The sequence below is a fragment of the Lissotriton vulgaris genome, chromosome 11 (genome assembly GCF_964263255.1).
Source record: "Lissotriton vulgaris chromosome 11, aLisVul1.2, whole genome shotgun sequence".
Lineage (NCBI taxonomy): Eukaryota > Metazoa > Chordata > Amphibia > Caudata > Salamandridae > Lissotriton > Lissotriton vulgaris.
This window is the reverse complement of record NC_141699.1, coordinates 870,037,957-870,059,034: the sequence shown is the minus strand read 5'-3', so window position 1 is coordinate 870,059,034 and position 21,078 is coordinate 870,037,957. Positions and strand designations below refer to the sequence as shown.

The 21,078-nt window shown below is 48.7% G+C and overlaps 1 protein-coding gene across 1 annotated transcript in view; it reads left to right on the top strand.

The window, feature by feature from the left end:
• The window catches only part of KIF1A (kinesin family member 1A), a 2,508,766-nt gene that overhangs the window by 2,163,235 nt on the left and 324,453 nt on the right, over window positions 1-21,078 (top strand). The window contains exon 38 of the mRNA XM_086944020.1: window positions 6,766-6,899. Within this exon, the coding sequence (XP_086800146.1) occupies window positions 6,766-6,899 (134 nt within the window). The remainder of the gene's footprint in view (window positions 1-6,765; window positions 6,900-21,078) is intronic.

The window sequence follows — 21,078 nt, the reverse complement described above, 5'->3', positions numbered from 1 at the left end:
GTGATTCTCCATCTCCAATCAACACTAGGGATAATCTCTCCCCCCTCAATAGTGTCCGCTCTCCGCCACTTAAGCCTAGCATCGCACTGCGCATCCTTATACACCTTAATAGTTTTCTTCATCTTTCCTTTATATTTCTCTCTTTGCTCAGCGTAAGCTGCATGCATCCATGCATCCAGTGTTTCAGACTCTTTGGGTGTGGAGAAAGGCCGAGCTGCAAACATCATCCACCTAAAATGGTTCAATACCTCTAGCCTAAATGTGCCAAAGTGTGGAAATGACAATTCACAATCCTTTTCAGTGATTTTGTGCCAATTTCGGAGCCAAATTATAATATGGAGCCCAACCCTTGTCACCATATAGTGTGCTGGAGTATCCTCGGGTGGCGCCTCTTTGAACACTTTAATAACAACCCCTTCCTCTCTTCTGAAAACACCCTAAAGCATTGCATGATTTCTGACACTATCAGAGTTTTCCCTTCAAAATGCAACCTTTCTTTGTTCAATTAATTACGGCAAAAAAAAACTTTTCATTCACAGACTTCCTGATGACTACCAACCAATTCCAGCACGGCGGTACACCAACCAACCTATCACAGTGCGGCACAATCTGACATCACTCTCACTCCTCGCAGCTGCTCTCCCTCCTTCACAATTTCTCCATGCACATTCACTCACACAATGATCTTAAGTCCGTAATTGTCTGTCATTCTAAACGATCGATAGAATTCAACCACTCAAAAGCATTCACATATGGTACCCTCGACCATTGCGGATCACCCAAATCGATATAGTGTACCCCTGTACAAAAGGTCCACTACACGATTCCCATACGTCCCATTCACGCAAAGTTCCCTGACTTAGGTGGAACTGCTGGTGACGTCTCACTATAACGCCTTAATTCTTCAATCAGAAAATCACAATATCTATGTTTCGTGCACCTTTTATTACCCAGGATTTTAGGCCACTTTGGGGCCTGCAACTCAATCTCAATCCTTGGGCCACGCCAGACCCGAAACCACATTGACTCGACTCTCACTCCAACTCCGCGAAACATCACATAATCAAACCATTCCCCACAATCTAACATTCTACACATACCATATTAATACTCACTCCTCCCCCCACCGCTGATTGCACTGTCAAACTCCGTCCATCTCCACCGGATTACATCGCCTTCCATTCTCAATCATTGGGCTTGAATTTTTTGCTCTGGGGTTCTAGGTTCCACTTATGCTAGACCACTTCTATGTGCAAACCATGCTACTCTGCCCCCAAATGAAAGTGGCCACTTCAATTTGTTCTGGGCTTTGGCGTAGGGTACAATACTGAGCCCATGCTGTCTGACGATGGCGACAACGGGGGGCCATGTAGATGTTGCGGAGCGTGGGGCTGAACAATGATGCTTGGGGTACTCCGCAGTTGATATCGGTGGGTTTGGAGAGGAAGGGGGGATTCTAATCCTCTGGGTCCTACCGGAGAGGAAGGATTGGATCCAGTTGAGGGCGGTTTCTTGTATCCCAGCATCATGAAGTCTGGCTGCGAGAGTGCGCTGCCAAACGGTGTCGAAGGCTGCGGAGAGGTCCAGTAGGATGTGGGCCGCAGTGTGTCCCTTGTCGAGTAGCTGCGGATGTCGTCAGTGGCGGCGAGTAGGGCAGTCTCGTTGCTGTGATTGCTGCAGAATCCAGACTGGGAGGCATCTAGGATGGAGTTCTAGGTTGATGCTTTTTTGCCTTGCCCTCCCTAAAACCATATGGAACAGGACTGAGTATATTATTGATTTGGGCACATTCCTCTATTCTCCCCCAAATTACACTTCCAGCCACCTTTATAATTGAATTTAACAAGGAGATAGGCCTATAGCAGCTAGATTTCTGGTGGTTCCGTTTTTTAAAGACCATTGCAAATGTGTCAGACTTCCACTCCTTAGGAATACCACTAACTGCGGCTGCATTAAGGATGTTAGTCAATAGTGGGGCCCAGAATAAGATGTTTGATTTATATAGGGATCCCATCAGGGCCAAGAGCCTCATTGGTAGGACTGACAGCCTCGCATACCTCCTCCAACTCAAATATTATGGTTAGGGAAAACTCAATTAAATCCTTGCCCTTTTCAATTTGCCTATGCAGGTCCTCTGAATAGATAGCAGAAAAAGGATGTAACCACTGTTCTGGCGAAATATTAATGCCTATGTCAACATGGACCTTTAGCAGCGAGTTCTAACCCTTAACTATCTCCCAAAAGCCTCTTGCGTCGCCCTTGGCACAGGCATCCATTATTCTGTCCCATGTCTCTTCCTTTAGTATTTATTTCGTATGCTTTATGGCCAGCTTATAGTTTGCTCTGGTCTGGATGTCATCTACTTTACCTTTTGGCCTGGCATTAAAAGTCTCTCCAAGTTGCTTATTTGCTGACCTGAAGTCGTGATCAAACCATTCTGTTTTTCTCTGCTTCCCTGGGGCATAAAGACTCTTCGTGATCTGATTAGCTGTTTTATTAAGGTACTCAACGGCCTCCTCGGGAGAAGGATCGTTTATGAGCAGTGGGTTCATAAGCAAATCCAAGTTGGCACTAAGTAGAGACTTAAATAGCTCAGGGATCGGTATTTTTCGCCATCTAATTCTGTGCCCATATCTTTGGTGCTCAGATCAGTGAAATCCGGGTTTCTTGCTCTTTCTTCTCCTAGGGGTATTAGTAGTTTAAACACTATAGGGTTATGGTCACTATGGCAGGTGTATAGGACGTTTCCGATTGGATCAGCTCTTCCATTGACCTTGAAAAAAGTATAAGCTCAATGTGTGTTCCCTTTCCCCACCCTATAATGGTGGGTCTGTGGCTAAAACCTTGTACTACTAAGAAGCCTAAATCTATTAAGTATTTGTGGCCTAGGGCTCTTATCAGCCGCCGTCCTCTTTCATCTACCCCTGATGAGTGAATAAAATAGGCCTCCCTTCCAAAAGGATTCCCGCTGAGGCAGGGTTGACCCATCTTAGCATTGTAATCATGTCCTAGTACAGTGTTAAAATTCTGCAACCAACGATGTGCTGTGGTCTCTAGGCTAGTCAAAACCTTAAATAATGCTGCGATTTGACAGCCCACTTTGACCACTGAGTTATAAAAGTTAATCAGAAAAAAAATGTGCTACCATCACCCATAGCACACGAGTCCCCTTATGTTTAACAAAGACAGCTGTAATTTCAAACAGGTTTGTTATACGGATCAAAATAGCTAATCTACTTTGGGCTCTACCTATTGCGGGAACATAAAAGCACTCGTACCCATCCACAAAAAAAGGTTCACATGCCCACGTTTCCTGAAGTAATATAACATCACGTGGCTTCATCAGGTTTAAACATTCTGGATATGTAACCTTGGATGCCACTCCTGCAGCATTCCAACAAACAAACTTGAGGGCAGAATACACAGTTGCCAATGATTCCAGACTGTTGTTATTTCCTAATAAAATGAGTGGCAATTGCTGCCCTCCCTCATTGCCTTCATTTGGAGGGGCAGACGTTTTGGGTAGTCAATCATTACTATTGAGACTTGCTAGTGGAAGGAACCTATTGCAAGAGGGAATGGAAGGATTATACTGGGTGCTAAAGCGGAGATTCAGGTCATGACTAGTTATGGCCCTACAATGTCTGTAAAAAAAGCCCAAATGTTCAATGCCAACACCTTCAACTGTCGGTCGCTGGGAATAGTAGCTGTATACCAATCGCCTTACCAGGAGAGGGTGTCTGCAATTAACCACAATGCAATACCCTTCACGCTGTTTTCTTCCTGGATCCACCAAACCTCCCCTCTGGTAAAGAGGATATCCCTATGCTCCCTCACATTAAATTGAGTGTTATTACAAAACCAGTGGCAAACTTAATTATCAATAGTTGGGAGGTAGATTCCTTATAGGTTGAGGGCAACTCAGGGTCCCCTGTCATTACTACTACATATGGGCTGCATTTGGGGGGTAAGTTAAGTGTAGGCAAAATAGCCCTCTTCTGAGTACGAGTGCCTAAACCTTCCCTATCCCCCCTAATGTTCCTTATTTCATCTCCTATACCCCTTTCTGCTGGCACTGGATCGCTCTTGCCATAGGGGCAATAATGGAACCTGGCTCATGTGCGTTTCTTTTCCCTAGATTCTGCTCAAGGAGTTTTAATTTAGTAGTTGGGCAGGGGTGCGCCTCAACTCTTAAGGTCCTTGAGTAAGTTGCCTCTGACCCCCTCTGGGAATTACTATCATTAAAGTAGTCAGTTATGTGGTCTTTTTTCGAGGATAAGACATTGAACATCGATTCTAGATTCTGCCCATATACCACCTTTATGTCAAAATTGACCTCTAGTATGCCAAGTACAGCATTTTGTCATGGTTGACTCCTTCATTTGGCGCAGCTGTTTTCCCTTTTGGCGAAAATACCCTCTAATGTACTAGCAAAAGGATTTTGCTATGGTCAAGTATGCTAGCACCAGCCTTTTCCCACAGGTATCCCATATGCAAAGATTTACCTCTAGCATGCCAGTACCAGTTTTACCATGGTTGCACATTATGCCAAGAACTACCTCCAGTAATTCTGTGCAAACATATTTCCGTGGTTGCCACTATGCCAAGAATTACCTCCAGTATGTCAGCACCAGCCATTTGCCTTGGTTATCCCATATGCCAATTATTACCTCTTATAGGCCTGTGTGAGATTTTTGTCACAGGTGCCTGTCATGGTCAAAAATTGCCTCCAGTATTCCAGCACCAGGATTAAGCCACGACTGCCTCTATAAGCCAAGAATAACCTTCAGTGGGGCTGACCAAAGGCAGTTTTGCAAGCATAACACCACATTCTCACTCACACCCTCTTACTTTCAAACACATTCACTCATTCTCACTCACTTGCATTCATTCATTTTCACTCACTCCCAAACTCTCCTAATCTCCTTTACTCGTTCACACTGAATGTCGCTCATTCTCATTCTGACTCACACATACTTTCTCACTCACCTGCACTCCCTCTTGCTCTCGCTAATGCATCCTCATGTTTTCTCATTCACCCTAACTCTCTCATTCTCATGGATTCATTTTCACTCACATTCACTATCACTCTCATTCATTCATATAGTCTCACGCTTAGTCTTACTGACTGTTACTCGTTGTCACTAATTTTCTCTCACACTCCTACACTCCCTCACGGTCATTCTAATTCATGCTCACTCATCCATCCTCACTCACTTGCAGTCACTGTTATTCTCACGGTATCTCACTCACACTGACTCACTGTTATTGGCATTCAGTCTTACTTATTCTCACTCATTTCCTTTCACTCACTTGCTTTCTCTCTCACATGCATATACGCTCACACATAAACATGCTCTCTCACACACCCACACTCTCATCCGCAAGCTTGCACCCAACATGGTTTTAAACTTATAACTTACCTCAGCTGCCAGCAAGGGTCCCATTCCAGCACTTGGTGCTTCATTTTTTGTTACACTCATAGCGAATAATAGACTATCAGCTAGATTCATCAAGCATTTTTGCGAGCGCAAACGGTGCGAATCGCAAAATATGGCCGTTTGCGCCCGCAAAAATGGCATTTGGAATTCATCAATGGGTCATGAACTCACAATTTGAAAAATCGCAAATAATTGCGATTTCTCAAATTGCGATCGCATTTAAGGAATCTCAATTACAGATTCCTTAAATGCTATTCATGAACCTATAAAAAATTGTGAATTCGCTATTTTTTACCGCTATTTACCGCGAAGTCTGACTTCGTGGTAAATAGCGAAAACTTTGAAAAATGCACATTAGTGCATTTTTCTAAGTGGTATGTTACACACACACATGTCCTTTGGGCATGTGTGTGCACAACATCAGTCTACATTGAGATTTCAGGGGTGCTACAGGGTGTCCTTTGGACACCCCTGGCACCCTTGAAATCGCATCCTTATTTGCGATTAGCAAATTGCTAATCGCAAATAAGGATTGACTTCCCATTCATTCCTATGGGCCTTTGGCCCATAGGAATGTATGGGGAGTCAATCCTTATTTGCGATTAGCAATTTGCTAATCGCAAATAAGGAGGCTGTAGGAATCGCAATTTATTTTGCGATTTCTACATGAATCCCGTTTTGCAAGTCCTTAATAGCGATTCCTTAATAATCGCTATTAAGGACTCGCAAATCGGGACATTGATGAATCTGGGTGATTAATTCTCTATCAGTTAAATGAAAATTGGGCAGAAAATAAGAAAGATGGAGGTCTGAGCCCCCCTGTGTTCTTGGCAGTAATGTTGCCACCTCTGAAGGACCACAAGGTCTTTGGGCTACTCTGTTTGGATAAGTGGTAACAAATAACTCGTTGAGACCTATGCCATGTTTGAATGCAATTTTGCACAGATTGTCGAAAACATTGGCCCAAGCTTCTTGAGTCCTACAGTAAATCGGAGTCTAGAGAAAACCTTAAATAACACTACCATGAACCACCCCTAAGCAAAAATAAGGTGGACTGGGGTTAGGTGAAACACAAACATAATTACAAGTATATTTCACAGGGAAAGTACTGAATGCACGAAGTAGCCTCTTAGTGTGACTTGTAATCGTATACAATTAAACATAATAGGATTGGATCAGGTTAAAGTGAACGGCAGCAAGGGTACATTTAGCAACTATGGAGACTATGTGACTAAAAAGCAGACAGAAGATGGACAGAATTGCACACTTCTTTCTCTCTTTCTGTATTATGTTTTCATATTCCTACTTTTCTTCCCTGTTTCAGTTGGAGAACTGTGTCCAGCCTGCAGTGATCACCAAAGATTTCTGCATGGTGTTTTACTCTAGAGACGCTAAACTTCCAGCCTCCCGCACAATACGCAACCTTTTCAGCAGTGGTAGCCTGAGAGCTTCTGAGAGGTTAGTACAACTAAAGATATCGATGGTGGAGGCATGTGTCTGGCAAATGAGTGTGAACGTCTAAGGAGACTTTGGATGGAAACATTTAAGTATTGAGGAGAAGCATCTCAGATGTTGGTTTGGTGACTGAATTGTAATATTTTTTGTCAAATTATGCTCCTAATTCTTTGTGCTGCATAAGGTGAGATCAAAGCAACTCCTCCTTTCTTTGGGCAATGGAATAACACCTGTTAAATGAAGAATCAATCAATCAATCAATCAAGAAATTTGTATAGCGCACTACTCACCCGGAGGGTCTCAAGGCGCTTGGGGGAGGGGGGTCTGCTACTGCTCGAAAAGCCAGGTCTTGAGTTGCTTCCTGAAGGAGAAGTGGTCTTGGGTCTGACGGAGGTGGATGGGGAGGGAGATCCACGTCTTGGCTGCCAGGTAGGAGAATGATCTTCCTCCCATGGTGGCTCTTCGGATGCGTGGAACGGCAGCGAGGGCGTGGCTGGTCGATCGTAGCTGGCGGGTTGGAGTGTAGAATGTCAGGTGGTCGTTGAGGTACCTGGGGCCCAGGTCGTGGAGAGCCTTGTGCGCGTGGGTGAGGAGTGGGAACGTGATTCTCTTGTTGACGGGGAGCCAGTGCAGGTCTCTCAGGTGTCCGGAGATGTGGCTGTGACGGGGGATGTCCAGGATGAGTCGTGCGGAGGCGTTCTGGTTGAATCCCCCACTTTCTGAGTGTGTAAATCTGCATCTAAATCTTCTAGATTGTCTGGAATATTAGGGCAGTTCATATATTCCAACTCGTCTCTTATACCAACGAATTGCCCTCTTCAAAGCAGTAATTTGCTTTCTTTGAACTCTTGCAGTCTTTGTAGCTAGATGTTCGACGCCTGGAATAGTGATCCTGGTATCAATAGATCTGTGCGGGAGATCACTTGGTGCTTCTTCCGCCGAGCCTTCAGTATCAGGCCAATCAAAAATACATTTAAATAGGTGCAAGAAGTTAGTATAGTTATTTAGACATTGATTGTTCTCCACTGTGTAGTCTATAACGTGGCAGAGTATGCCAGGCCTCTTATTAAATAGATTGCCTTGGCACAGTTATCTAATTGCAGTGACTCAGATGCAAACCGAACCAAATGGACCTTCAAAAATACATCCACCTTTAATGGATGCCGTCTAAACTTGGGATTTTCATTACCCACCAAAGGTAGGACTAAAGTTTAGTGTGCAGGTGGGATTTTCTCTACGTGCAGCATTCTAGTAATGCAAAATATTATTGGAAGTAAAAGTAACTGGTCTGTTGTGTAGTAGACAGTTATCACTTGGAGTTGATCCATGAGATTGAAGGAGGCACTATTTTGTTGGGCTTACAACCTGTCAAGGGTGGATATAGGTACCAGTCCTGACGAAATGCCAACTACTTCGGAAAGGACACTGGTTGCTGTAAGTTCAGTTTTTAGCCCAGCCATGCCCTGTCCACAAGGAGCCAAGCCACGATCTGGGCACAGACTGTGTTCTACTCCCATATTGTATGTTGGGAAGGCAATAGTTAGGACCAACTTTTTAAAGTGCATTTTTCGGAAGGCCTCAGAGGTGCTCAGAACTTCAAACATAGAAAATAGCACCAGTCTCGCCTAATCACTTTTTAATATAGTCGTCATAATCACCTCTAAGAAAACTTGGCTTCATCTGCTAAGGTTGACAGCAAGAAATATATTTGTAAGCATCTTTTTTAAAGGAGGTCTTTATTTGTGTGTATAACTGGTTCTACGTATTTTATATTATTTCATTATTATTGAATGTGTATTATATGATATGTGTATTTTAATTTCTTATGTGCTAAACAATAAACTTTTCACGACGATTTAAGACCATGCCTTATCCTTTCAACACGTGAGTACAAAGTCCAGACTATTCTAGCTCAGAGCCAGAACAGCTAGACCCGTGGAGCCAAGAACTGAGCACCTCCTCCACCATGCTTAGCTAAGCTCATAAGTGAACTCAGTTCTAGCATAGAGCACTTATCTGTTATAAAGCACCCATTGGGTTAAATTAACTTTAAAAATACTTATGTTACCTAAAGTTATGGTCTGTGTTAAATTACATGTTAAGCTATGTCACGTACAAATATGTCATGGTATATGTTTTGTGTTTATGTTATGTTTTATGGTATACAGTCCATTCAAACACACTTTCCTACCCAGTCTAGTACAGAGCTCTGTATCCCAGATCCAAGCTCTTCCAAGAGCTCATTCTGAACCACCCAGTCTCCAATCCAAAACCCACCCAGGGTCCCACTCGCCACTATCCATGGATAAGAGTGCCAACTGCAGCAGCTGCATGTCATGTAAGATAAGAGCTGTGGGGCTGGATGGTGGGGGGGGGAGGGTTCCAGAAACGACTACAAGGGAACATTAAATAAAGAATATTTTTTTCCTTGTAGTCGTCTGTTAACATCCCCCCCCCCCCCCAAGCCGGCCCCACTGCCCTTACCTTTAGGGGCTGAAGTGTGCAATCAATTTATAAGCTTATTCCAGATCATAAACCAGACTGAACCGATCCCAGCTTCCATTCCACATCCCATCCCAGTGTCTGGCTCAGCACCATGCAGGCACAACAATTGCAAACAATATGCTTCCATTGTCTAGAGAAGATGCATCAATCCTCCATCTTATGCCATGCTCAAAAACCTTTGTTTATACATAGACCCCCTCAAATTCACACACAGCATGTAATGTGGGGAAGAATCCTCCAAATTTCACTTGATTCTTCCACTGGAATGTTCTTTTGAAGCATTGACTTCTTTGAGAAGCTGAGATAAAAGAGTATCAGGTCGAGCCCCCCCTTTGCCAGCCCAGTCAAAAATCTTCTGCCTCAAGAATTTCTTTCATGCACTATTGGTCTATTTCTACTTGTAGCAAATGTACTTTATTTTATGAAGGAGTCTCCAAAGACATTTCTCTTGGCAGTTAGGCATGATTGTGATGCTGGTAATTCCCCTAATTTGGGATCAGTCTTAATCCGTAGATAATTACGCTTCTCAGTGGCAAATATTTGGCAAACCTTCTGGAGACCCTAGCTGGGGTGTTTGGCTCCTGCATCTGGGTGTGAGGGTCTACTCAGGCATGGTTTATCCGAATTGTCATTCTGATCTTCATTAACCGAATCTTTCTCTTCATCGAGGTCTCCCCAAAAGGGAGAAATTCTCTGTCTCCAGGCGTAATCCAAGACTAATTCTCTTCAAAGGAGGTGGCATCCTATGTTGCCATGCACGGTTTCCAAAACGGCTGTCTAAGATGCTCAGACATATGAGGGTTGGACAAGCATTTTATTTTTGATGCAGTGCACTGCAGCAAACTAGAGATGACTGCTTTCTACAAAGATGAATTTAAGACCTTTACGAAGCTCCCCATGATGGACATGAAATATTGTTCATGGTTGATCTCCTCCAGAACATCAGATTGATGTGACCCCACTACAGAGACCGGGTTTTAGAATGATTTCCACTGGTACCTGAAACTTGTATGTGAACTAGGGATGGGCGTAGTTTGCGAAGTAGCGCTTCACGAAGCTACGCAAAGTGCACTTCGCACTATGCGAGCTACGCGTAGCACTACGCGAACTGCGTAGTACCATGTTTGCACTGTGCAAGATGCCGCTTTCAATGATTGCACAGTGCGGACAAGCATCCGGCACTGTGCAATCATTGAAAACGGCATCTTGCACAGTGCGAGCTGTAGTTTTCTGCTGCTCGAGGAGATTTTTCCTCGAGCAGCAGCTTTCTCAACGCGGACTGGTAGTTTCTCATAGCGAGCGGTCGCGATGAGAAACCAGACATCCCCGCATTGAGAATCTCGCAGGGAGGTTTATTTTCCATACTTGCAATCGGCAACTTGATGTTGCTGATCGTGAATGAGGAAAAAATCTCACCACAATGTCATTTTGCTTGCTCACGGTCGCCAACTTGACGTTGAGGACCGCGAGCAAGCAAAAAATGACCGCTGCACTACGCTACGCGAAGCTTCGCGTGTTCGCACTGTGCTACCTGCAGTTCGCGTAGTGAGAAGTTGTTCAAACTACGCGAGTGTAGCGTAGTGCTTTGCCCAGGCCTAATGTTAACTCTTCTAATATAATGGGCCTCTCTCGATGAAGACAATTTTTTAAGAACAAGATCCCTATTTATGAAGATGGTTGCATCACACTTGCCCCACGCAATTAAGTGCATGCCCGATGCAACACAAAAATTAGATTTATCAAGCCATGCAAGACCACTTTGGGTGGCACTGAGTGGCTTTATAAATCTGGAATAACGCAACACAGCATAAATCGCTGCGTTGTGTTACTCTGCCCTGGGAAGGCATCCCATGGGCGTTGCATGGGTGTTTTCCACGCAACTCCCATGGATTTTTTTTTGTGTTGAAATTGTTTACTAGCATTTACTAAATACAATACAATAGAGGCGATTTACAGAAATATGTAATACAATACCATGAATTACATTGGAATTAATGTATAACTAATCTAGAAAACAAGGGATACATTAATAAGATGCAAGAAGGAGAAACGAATACAAGTATGAATAAAACAATAAGCAATTTGATCGAAAAACTCTATTGATAGATGATAAGATAGAGAGGAAGTTTAAAGCCAAAAGATCAAGAATGTGATAGAAGGTAAGGGATCCAGATTTATCAGAACCGGTAAACCTGGGAATGTACCAAAATGCTATGCCTCCCCAGGGGAGGCATACTGAGGAGAAATATCTTTATTTCTGGCAGGGAACCAGAGCACACTATACTTTTTCACTATCTATCACTTAAGGCTTAAGTGATAGATACAGTGATTCCTGATACGTGGACACTGTTTATAAATAAAATCCTTTTGAAAAATCTCCATTTGGTGTGATCTATCCTGAATGAATGAACACTTGATGAAGAAGATATTTGAAAAAGTATAGTGTGCTCTGGTTCCCTGCCAAATTGACTCAAGAGGGGGGTGGTTGCACCACTTCTCTTTACAGAGGTTAAGGTTTTCCTCTGACCAAGAAGCACCTACCTTGATACTACGACAAGCCAAGACTATACCGTAAGAAGTTGAGCGCCTAAATTTTCTGAACACTTAAAAACCTACCCACAGATTTAACCAATATCTTTATTTCTCCTCGTTACTTCCCCTTTCTATGTGAGCTGCATTGTGCAGCACACATAGAAAGCATAATATGCCTCAGGGAGTTGTTTTTGTGTAGGAAGGTGCTCCTTCCTGCACAAAAACAATCCTGCACACGGTGCAAGGGTGTCTGCATTGGCGCTATGCAGCTGATTGTGTCCAGCACTGGGGAAAGGACAAGAATGCACCTTTAGTGACAAATACAGCGCATCCCTGCCCTTTCCCCGATACGCTTTGCAGCAGGGTGACTTGCTGCCCTTTGTCACTTTGTCATAAATAAGGCCCAAAAGTTGCCGCTACATGCCTGAACAGGTGTCCACTGGATGTGGTCAGGGAGAAGGAAAGTTGCTGAGTTACTGAAAAAGCGTCACTTTAACCGCTTTAAGAGGAAGCGCGGGCTGGCACAATCATGGCCTGCTGTGCTTCTCTTGTTCGCAGATCCGAAGGAAGCCTGGGACCAAAGGCAAAGACAATACGGAGCCCAGCGATGCACGCCTGTAGCACCCCACAGAATCCTAAGGCAATATCACGTACTACAGATCTTTTTCATGGACAGCAGCTGCACCTCTGCATTCCAAGGCAAACAACCTCCAACGGGACACACAGTCTCCCCAGGAAATTGAATTGAGCCACTATGCTAACCGTGGCAAGGCAGTAGTGAATGTACAGCTAAGGGTAAACTTACAAGAAGTAATTTGATCACACATAATACTATATAATGAATGCAAAGTAGAAACCACAAATATTACAATCAATCGTCATATAGAACATTCCCCGCCTTCCTAAAAGGCACTTATCTGGCTGCTGAACAGTAAAGAAAGATGAAGTGCTATTTTTTGAGGATCATTACATTTGAATTGTGATTAAAATGACTTATCCTTTTCTCACATGGGATATGTAATGCTTTAATGTATTATGATGGTCTTTTGATTCTACATGTCTGCTGAGCAGTCCTTTAAATGGGTACCAGCACTTCCTAAATTTATCACTATGAGTACCAGCACTTCTCTCTGCAGAGGAGAGTATGTAGTCATGAAATGGTAGGCTCATTGGCTGCGAGTGTCCATGGCCACGATTGGAAAGTGTCTCTGGCAAGCCAGGGCACCGCTTCTGTAGCCCCGATCTGAACCCCAGCTGAGCTATTCAGTAGGGCTCATTTGAACAATGTCCGGGTGCTCACCATTTTTTTTTTGTAAAACAATTTTTATTGCAGATTCCAATATGATCATTACAACACATTTGCAATTATGTTTGCGCAGGACCCCAGTGTCTCTCATTACTTCTGAGTAGTATGTACACAGCCTTATAACCCGCATCCCTGAGGCCGGATGGCGTTCATCGTAATCAGTGCATTCTCTTCATTACTCAGTGTAGGCATGTCCAGTGGTCAACCGCCATCTGCTTTTAACTTTTTTCCCCCCCAACAGGTCCCCCCCCTCCAGCATCCGGTCGGTGTGTACTTCTAGTCTCGGTATCATTGGGGTGCTATACCTCCCACCCCCTTCGCTCTTCCCTCCCCCCTCCCCTCCGGTGTTCTGCGGTGTCCAGTGCCTGTGTCCGGTAGTAGTGTACTAAAGTATGTGGGTAAGCTACGGAAGATGGAGTAAATCATTGAGTGTGTGTGTCCACGGTAGGCGCAAGGATCGGCACCGCCTCCCCCTGGACCCCAGGGTCTACTGTTTCCCCTTCCTCCTCGCTCTCCACTGCACTGTCCCTGAGCGCTTGGGCTAGGATTTCCCATGCCAGTGCCATTTCCTGAGCTCTCTCGTCTGACCCCCGTCGTGCTAGTTGGTATCTGATTGTGCTCTCTGCCGCCGCCCACTTCTGAAATTCGGTCAGCCATTTCCGGTGTGTCGGCGCCGTCTTTGACTTCCATCCCCTGGTGAGTTCCCTCTTCGCAATAAGTAGGCCCATGTCTATGAATTTGCTCGTCAGTTTATTTTTGCGTGTGTGTGGGAACCAATGTAAGAGTGTAGTCGCACTGTCATATTGCAGGTCTCTGTCCGTGACTTCATTCAAGGTGTCGCCCACTTCCCTCCAGAAGTCTTGCAGGTGTGGGCAGCCACTTAGCATGTGCAGTAAGTCTGCGCCTAAAAGCGCACATCTGGGGCACGCTGCGTCCACCGCGCCAAAGTATTGTGATATTTTATGCGGGGTGAGGTAGGCCCTATGGAGTATGTATAGGTGTATTAATTGGAAGTGGGCCTTTCCTGCTGCTTTTCCTGGCTCTCTGAACCAATTGAGCCCACGTCGCGTCCGGGATCTCTCTCTGCAGGTCTGTCTCCCATTGGGTTTTTAGGCGCGTCAGGGGCTGCAAATTAGCCTCAAGTAGTCTAGAGTGCAGACATGTGACTGCCTTGATCGTCCCTGCAGCCATCATCGTGTATTGGCATGCTGGCGATGTTGGGGGTTCGAGCAGCCCTTCCCCCCAGTGCGCCTGGATCACGCGTATCACGGCCGCATGCAAAAGGTAGTCACCTCTCGGGAGGTCATATTGCTCCTGCAAGGTTTGGTACGGCACGAGCACCCCATCAATGTATAGGTCCTCCACCATCTGCAAGCCAGCCTCCTCCCAACCTTGGAGGTTCGACCAGTCGCCGCCATGTGGAAATGCTGTCAGCATACCCAGTGGGATTTCAGGTGCGTATGGGTGACCGGGACCCGCCCGCTTCTGCATGCGATTCCAGCAGAGCCTCAGCGTCCGTTCTTCCTGGGCCAAACCCCCGAGCGTGAGTTTCTGCTGCAAGGTAATATACGACAATACGTGGCGGGGGGTGCCAGTGTCCCTCTCCTGTTCTGGGCCACGGTATACCCTTGCCACCTCTTGTGTGAAAAACTGCAGCTGGGCAGCTAAATAATAGAGTTCAAAGTCCGGGACCGCGAGTCCGCCCTCGTTCTTTGGGCGGGTCAGGGTCGCTAGAGCAATCCTCCGCCTGCCTGTACCCCATAGAAAGGACACCACCTGGGACTTCAGGCGTCGAAAGACGCTTCCCGGTATCCACACTGGGAGAGTCCGAAAGAAGTATAACAATCGTGGCAGGGCTATCATTTTAAGCAGAGATACCCGGCCTGTCATGGACAGCGGAAGAGTGGCCCAAAAGGTCATGTTACCTTGTAATGTACGGATACAGCGGCCGATGTTGCCCTCCAGCAGGTCTGCGGGCTCATGGTAGACATGTACCCCCAAATAAGGGAGGCAGTCTGGTTCCCAGCGGAGCCTGGGGCGGGCCCTGGGACATCGCTCCGCTCTCCGGAGTGGGAAGAGGCACGTCTTTGCCCAGTTCACTCTCAGGCCCGAGATCTCCCCGAATCGCGCCAAAAGGCGCTCCGCCCCCTCCACCGCTTCCTCTGCGTTGTCCAAGAACAGCAGGAGGTCATCCGCGTACAATGATATGTAGTGGTGGATCCCGCCAACTTCCAGCCCCTGGTAACAGTCTCCTCTTCTGGCCAGTGCCGCTAACGGTTCCATCGCGAGGGCAAATAACAAGGGGGAGAGCGCACACCCCTGCCTAGTACCCTTATGCACTGTATAGGGATCCGATATCAGCGCACCTATTCGTACCCTGGCTCCAACCGACGCATAGAGCACTTTCGTCCATCACATATAGCCCTCACCTATGCCAAAACAGTGCATCACCCTGTATAGGTAGCACCAATCCAGGCTGTCAAAGGCCTTCTCTATATCAATCGCCATGACCATAGGGGCTCTGGCGAGCGGTGGGGGATCCGCCACGAGCCTCAGCAATCTGCGGATATTGTGTGACGTGTTTCTGGTGGGTATGAAGCCCGACTGGTCCTTGTGAATCAGGTCCTGCATGTGGGCTATTAATCTGGCGGCCAGTATAGTACTCAGTATTTTATAATCGGTCGTCAGCATCGACAGAGGTCGGTACGATGCCGGATCAGTGCCGTCCCTACGCGGTTTTAATAGGGGAATCATGATCGCCTCGCGCATCGAGCGGGGCAACTCCCCTTTCTCTTTCGCCTCGTGGTATACGAGTTGGAGTCGTGGTGCTAGGATATCAATATATTTACTATAGAATTCCACTGGTAGTCCATCCACACCCGGCGTTTTATTGCGCGCCATTCTCTTTATGGCCCCTCTAATTTCCCCTAATTCAATCGGGCCCCCGAGGGCTTCTGCCTGTTCTTGCTCGAGGTGTGGCAATTGGATCTCCGATAGCAAGGCGTCTGCCATTTCGGCTCGATCCACCGGGTCTCTCCCATACAACCGTTCGTAATACCCTCTGAAACAACGCAATATGTCCGGCTGGGAGTTGGATGAAGTGCCATCCGCATTCACCATTGACAGTATCGGGACAGCGCCTCTACTGGGGTTAGCCAGCCAGGCCAAGAGTGTCCCAGTCTTGTCTCCTTCAGCAAGCGCCTTAGTTAAGTATGTTTTATAATCGAAACTACGGAGGCGCTCCACTTCTACAGCCACTGCCTCTCGCGCGGCACATACCCTTTCCTGCAAGTCGGGGCGGTTGGGTCTTTGTTTCTCTACCACTCGCAGGGTTCGCTCAGCCCTGTCCAGGTCATCCATTAGCGTCCGCCGCGCACCCGCAAATTTCCCTATATAGTGCCCCCTCACCACTACCTTTAGCGCGTCCCATTCCACGGCCCTGGAGGAGGCAGTTCCCTCATTCTCCGCAAAGTACTGGGAGATCCTTTCTTCCAACGCTCCGCTGAACGGTGGGTCATCTAGCGTGTCTGGGCGAAGCCGCCACGTCGGGATCGGTGAGACTTCGTTCATCCAGGCTAGTGTGAGGAGCAAGGGGTTGTGGTCTGATATCGTTCGTGCCAGGTACTCCGTCCGAGCAACCGACGGAATTACCGAGTGAGAGCACAGGAAAGCGTCTATGCGGACATGAAGTTCGTGTATGCCCGAGTAGAAGGAGTAATCCCTCTCAGCCGGGTGCTGTGCGCGCCATGCATCCGTCAAGTCCCACCGCCCCTGCCAAGTAGATCTGTGCCTCGCTAGTCTGTGTACTGGAGATGCCTGCAGAGGTGGGTGCGATCTGTCCAAGGCGGTATCCTCTATAGAGTTGAAGTCCCCCCCCATCAGCACCGGCCCAGTTAAATAAGAGGCCAACAGCCTGGACAGCCTGGTGAAGTATGAAGCCTGCTCCACGTTCGGCGCATAGGCGCTACAAAGAACAATCTGGCGACCCCTGAGTAACCCCTCAACCGCCACAAATCTCCCGTCCGGGTCTACAGTGTGCCTAGTGACCTGGAAGGGAACCCCCGCCCTGATCCAAATTAGTGTCCCCCTAGCAAACGCCGAGTATGTGGTGTGAAACAGGTGACCCCTCCACCTCCTCTGCAAAGCAACCCCCTCCTTTTTAGTTAAATGGGTCTCTTGCAAAAAGGCTATGTGTACTCCTCTACGAACAAGGTGGGAATGTATCTTGTGCCTTCTCGTCATTGAATTCAGTCCCCGCACATTCCAGGACACACATTTCAGCAAACCCATACTAGCCATTGTCCCAACCTACTCGCTGCAGTCCAATATCAGTTCGCATCCGGACACCAGACACCATCCCGCCCCTTCCCATCCCCAATGCCCCCCACCTCCCCCCCACCCCAAACCCCACCTCGAGTCTCCCCAACTTCTCCAGGCCCCCCCACCCCCAGAATAGGACCCAACTGCAAAGTAGTCGCTCCCATCCAAACCTGTGAGCAACCGTGCCCACTAAACTTTGTAGTCCGTAGTAAACACCACGGAGGCCTTATGGGCCCTGTGGTGTGTGAACTGGCTACTGACCCTTTCCAATCCCGTCCCCACGCCCCTCCGCCCTATAGTTCCCAATGTGACTCATAAAAGAAAAGTCTCACAGTGGTCTGTCCCAGTGTTTGTGGAGGCGTCGCCTTCAGAGTCATACCTCTCCGCAATCGTAGACAGCTGTCAGGGTCCGATGATCTCTCCCGAAGTTTGCGGCGTGACCTTCGGGCCCCTGGCGCCATCCAATCCCGACAAGTCAGTGTCCGAGCCCGTAGCCAGGGCCTCCGAGGCCGAGTCCCTTGTCGAGAGGGCCGGTGCCGGTCCCGACACCTCTTTCATCGCTAGTAGTGCCGCCTTCCGTTCTTCCTCCGTTTGCGAGGTCGTCGGTCTTCTGGGGTCCCTGCCGCGGTTATGAAGCCTGCGTGATCGTCTGATTGAGTGGCCCTGGCGCTCCTCCTCCGCCCGGTACCGGGCCCCGTCCGTTCCCGCTTTGTAGGTATCCCACCAAGTCCATGCCTCTGCAGATGTTTCAAAAAACAACGCCCTCTCATCTACGATCACACGGAGTTTGGCCGGGAACAGCAGGGAGTACTGCAGCCCCTCTGTACGCAATTCCTTTTTGATGGAGAGGAAGGATGCACGCTGTCTCTGGGTTTCGAACGTGTAGTCCGGGAACAATGTGACCCTGCTGTTATCTATTTGAAATGGGCCTGCGTCCCTGGCCCGCTGTAGGAGCCAATCCCTGTCCTTGTAGTGGAGCAGTTTGATGACCACTGGGCGGGGCGGCAGGCTCTCACGCGGGGGTCAGGAAGGCACGCGGTGCGCCCGCTCCAAGGTGAAGAAGGGAGATAGGCCCTCCGGGGCAACCACAGTTTTTAGCCAGTCGGTCAGGAAACCCACCATGTCCGTGCCCTCTTTTTTTTCCGGAAGGCCCACCAGACGCACATTATTCCGCCGACTGCGGTTTTCTGCATCCTCTGCTCTCCTCTCTAGGGTTTGTATCCGCTCCATCGCGTCTGTGAGCCGTCCCTCCATCGACTTTTGAGCCGGTACAACATCTTTTAGGGCGTCTTCTGTTTCCTTGACCCTGTCCGCCAGCTTCGCATGGTCCGCCCGCAGAAGCCCCAACCCCGTCGCCACCTGACCAATATCCTGGTGTAGTGCCTCCTTCGTGGCCGCAATGGCGTCCAGTATCCGGTCTTGCATCTGTTGGAGCTCCGTGGGAGGACGTGAGGAGTCGTCCGGCGTTTCCGTGGATGGACCTCCCTCTCCCTTGGGTCCTTTAGGCTTCCCCATCTTTCACCCTCAGAGCAGGCTCGGGCCTCCAAAGCCGTCGGGCAGGGACGATGACCCCGGCAACAGGCGGGCCGGCGGCCCCTCGGTGTCTCCGCTACTGGCTCGACGTCCAGCAGTGTAATGCTTCCTCAGGGGAGATCCATGGGGATCAGGTCGACACCGGTCGTGGGAATATCACCTCGGGATCACACTGTGCGCCTCTACCGCCTCTAGAGCTAGGGGTCCGCTTCAGAGTCCACGCGGCAAGCTCCGGTCTCCTCACCCCACTCAGCTCCTCTTCGGGGTGTCCGCACCATGCAGCAGTGGCGGGTCGGAGCCGCCTTCCCCCGGATAAAAGGAGTAGTCAAGCCTCGACCAGTTCCCCAAACTTACAATGTCTCGCAGGCGGGGGGCGCCCCTCCAGAGTCCCGGGGTGGGGCAGGTGGTCTCAGGTGGTCTGGCCCAGCTCTCAGGGCCGGCGTGCCGGTATCCCCAGGTGCGTCACGCCCAGAGCACGAGGCCGGGTCGCAGCAGTCTCAGGGGGTCTCCGCCGGTCTCACTCAGCTCTCAAAGCAGGGGCGCCTGCAACTCACATAGCTCGAGGTCAGGGCTCAGGCGGCCCCAAGCAGTCCAAGCCGGGCTCCCCCAAGGGAGAGGATGCAGTCCCCAGCGCACAGAAGGTCTCTGCCCCAATGACTCCTGGGTTCAACGCGATGATGCGGTGGATCTGAGCCCCTCCCGGGCCCTCCGCCAAAGCTAGCGCCACAGTACAGATGAGGGCAGGGATCCTAATCCTCGGGCCCGAGACCCGGTTGCATAGCAGGCCTCCCGGGCAGAGTTCGGCTGCACTGGGGCTGGCTCCCCGTTCAGAGACTCCGGAGCGTCCCCGGAGGATCAGTCCCGTCACGGAGCGGTCTTCTCTAGGCAATCCGCTAGGGCCAGGGATCAGGCAGCACTCACCGGAGTCATGGGCCGCGAAGCCGGGGACTGGATTTCCTGACTCGCCGAGGGGGCGGAGCCTCACCGAAGCTGCGTTCGCGGACAAGCCGCACACCGCCCTCAGGGTTCGCCGGTTCACCGGGCAGCCGCCGTCTCTCCTCGGTGGTCTGATGTTGCCCCGCTCACCTTTCTCGGGCGGTATGACCCCACGGACGGACTCGCGGTCGTCTCCCCTTACGCTTAGGTCAGGCAGCCGCCATCTTGCACTCCGAGGGTCGGGAGATCTCCGGTCCGCAGTGCCCTTTGCGGGTGTTCCCGCGGTTCGCCACTCCAGCCGGGACAGACCTTGGTATCGTCTGTGGGATCGACCCGGTTTCCGCGGGGATCCCGGGTCCAAAACAGGATGATTTGGCGGATTATGGGCAGAGGGTCGGGAGCCTCGTTAGGCTGCGACCGTCTGCATTGGCTGCTAGCCACGCCCCTCCGGGTGCTCACCATAACGCTGTGTTTGACAGAGCAGGGTCTACCCAGGCCCTGTACTGTCAATCACATTCACACTATTGTATGCATTTGTGCAAACACGGGAATCATGGCAGTCCCCTGGCAGTGGCAATTAAAAACGCGATGGTAGGTGAAGAGTATAAAAAGGCTTTTTATCATACTGGAGTCTTTTGTGTGTCTGCTTATGATTGTCTGCATATGTATGCCTTTTTTTGTAAGAAAAAAGCGAGAGAAAGAGAGAGAGAATCAAGACACTATCAGGAGGAATTTTAAATAAAATGGGTGACACTTTGTGTGTACGTGTCTGCTCCGTGACACAGGTTTATAAATAATGTAAAAGGGAGGGTTGGTGAGTGCAGGGCCGGTTCTAGAATTTGTGGGGCCCTGGGCCAAAAGGGAATGTGCGAGGACCCTCTAATTTACATAAGTGACCCCTTGCAAGGAGACTATTCAGAGACACTACGGAAGGCCCATTTTCCAACATATTAGCGCTCCCACAGTTTTAACTTTCAGCCCACAAGCAATTCTCACACCTTCAGCCTGATAGGTGTGAGAATTGCCTGGATGGTAGCACTGGACTTGCAG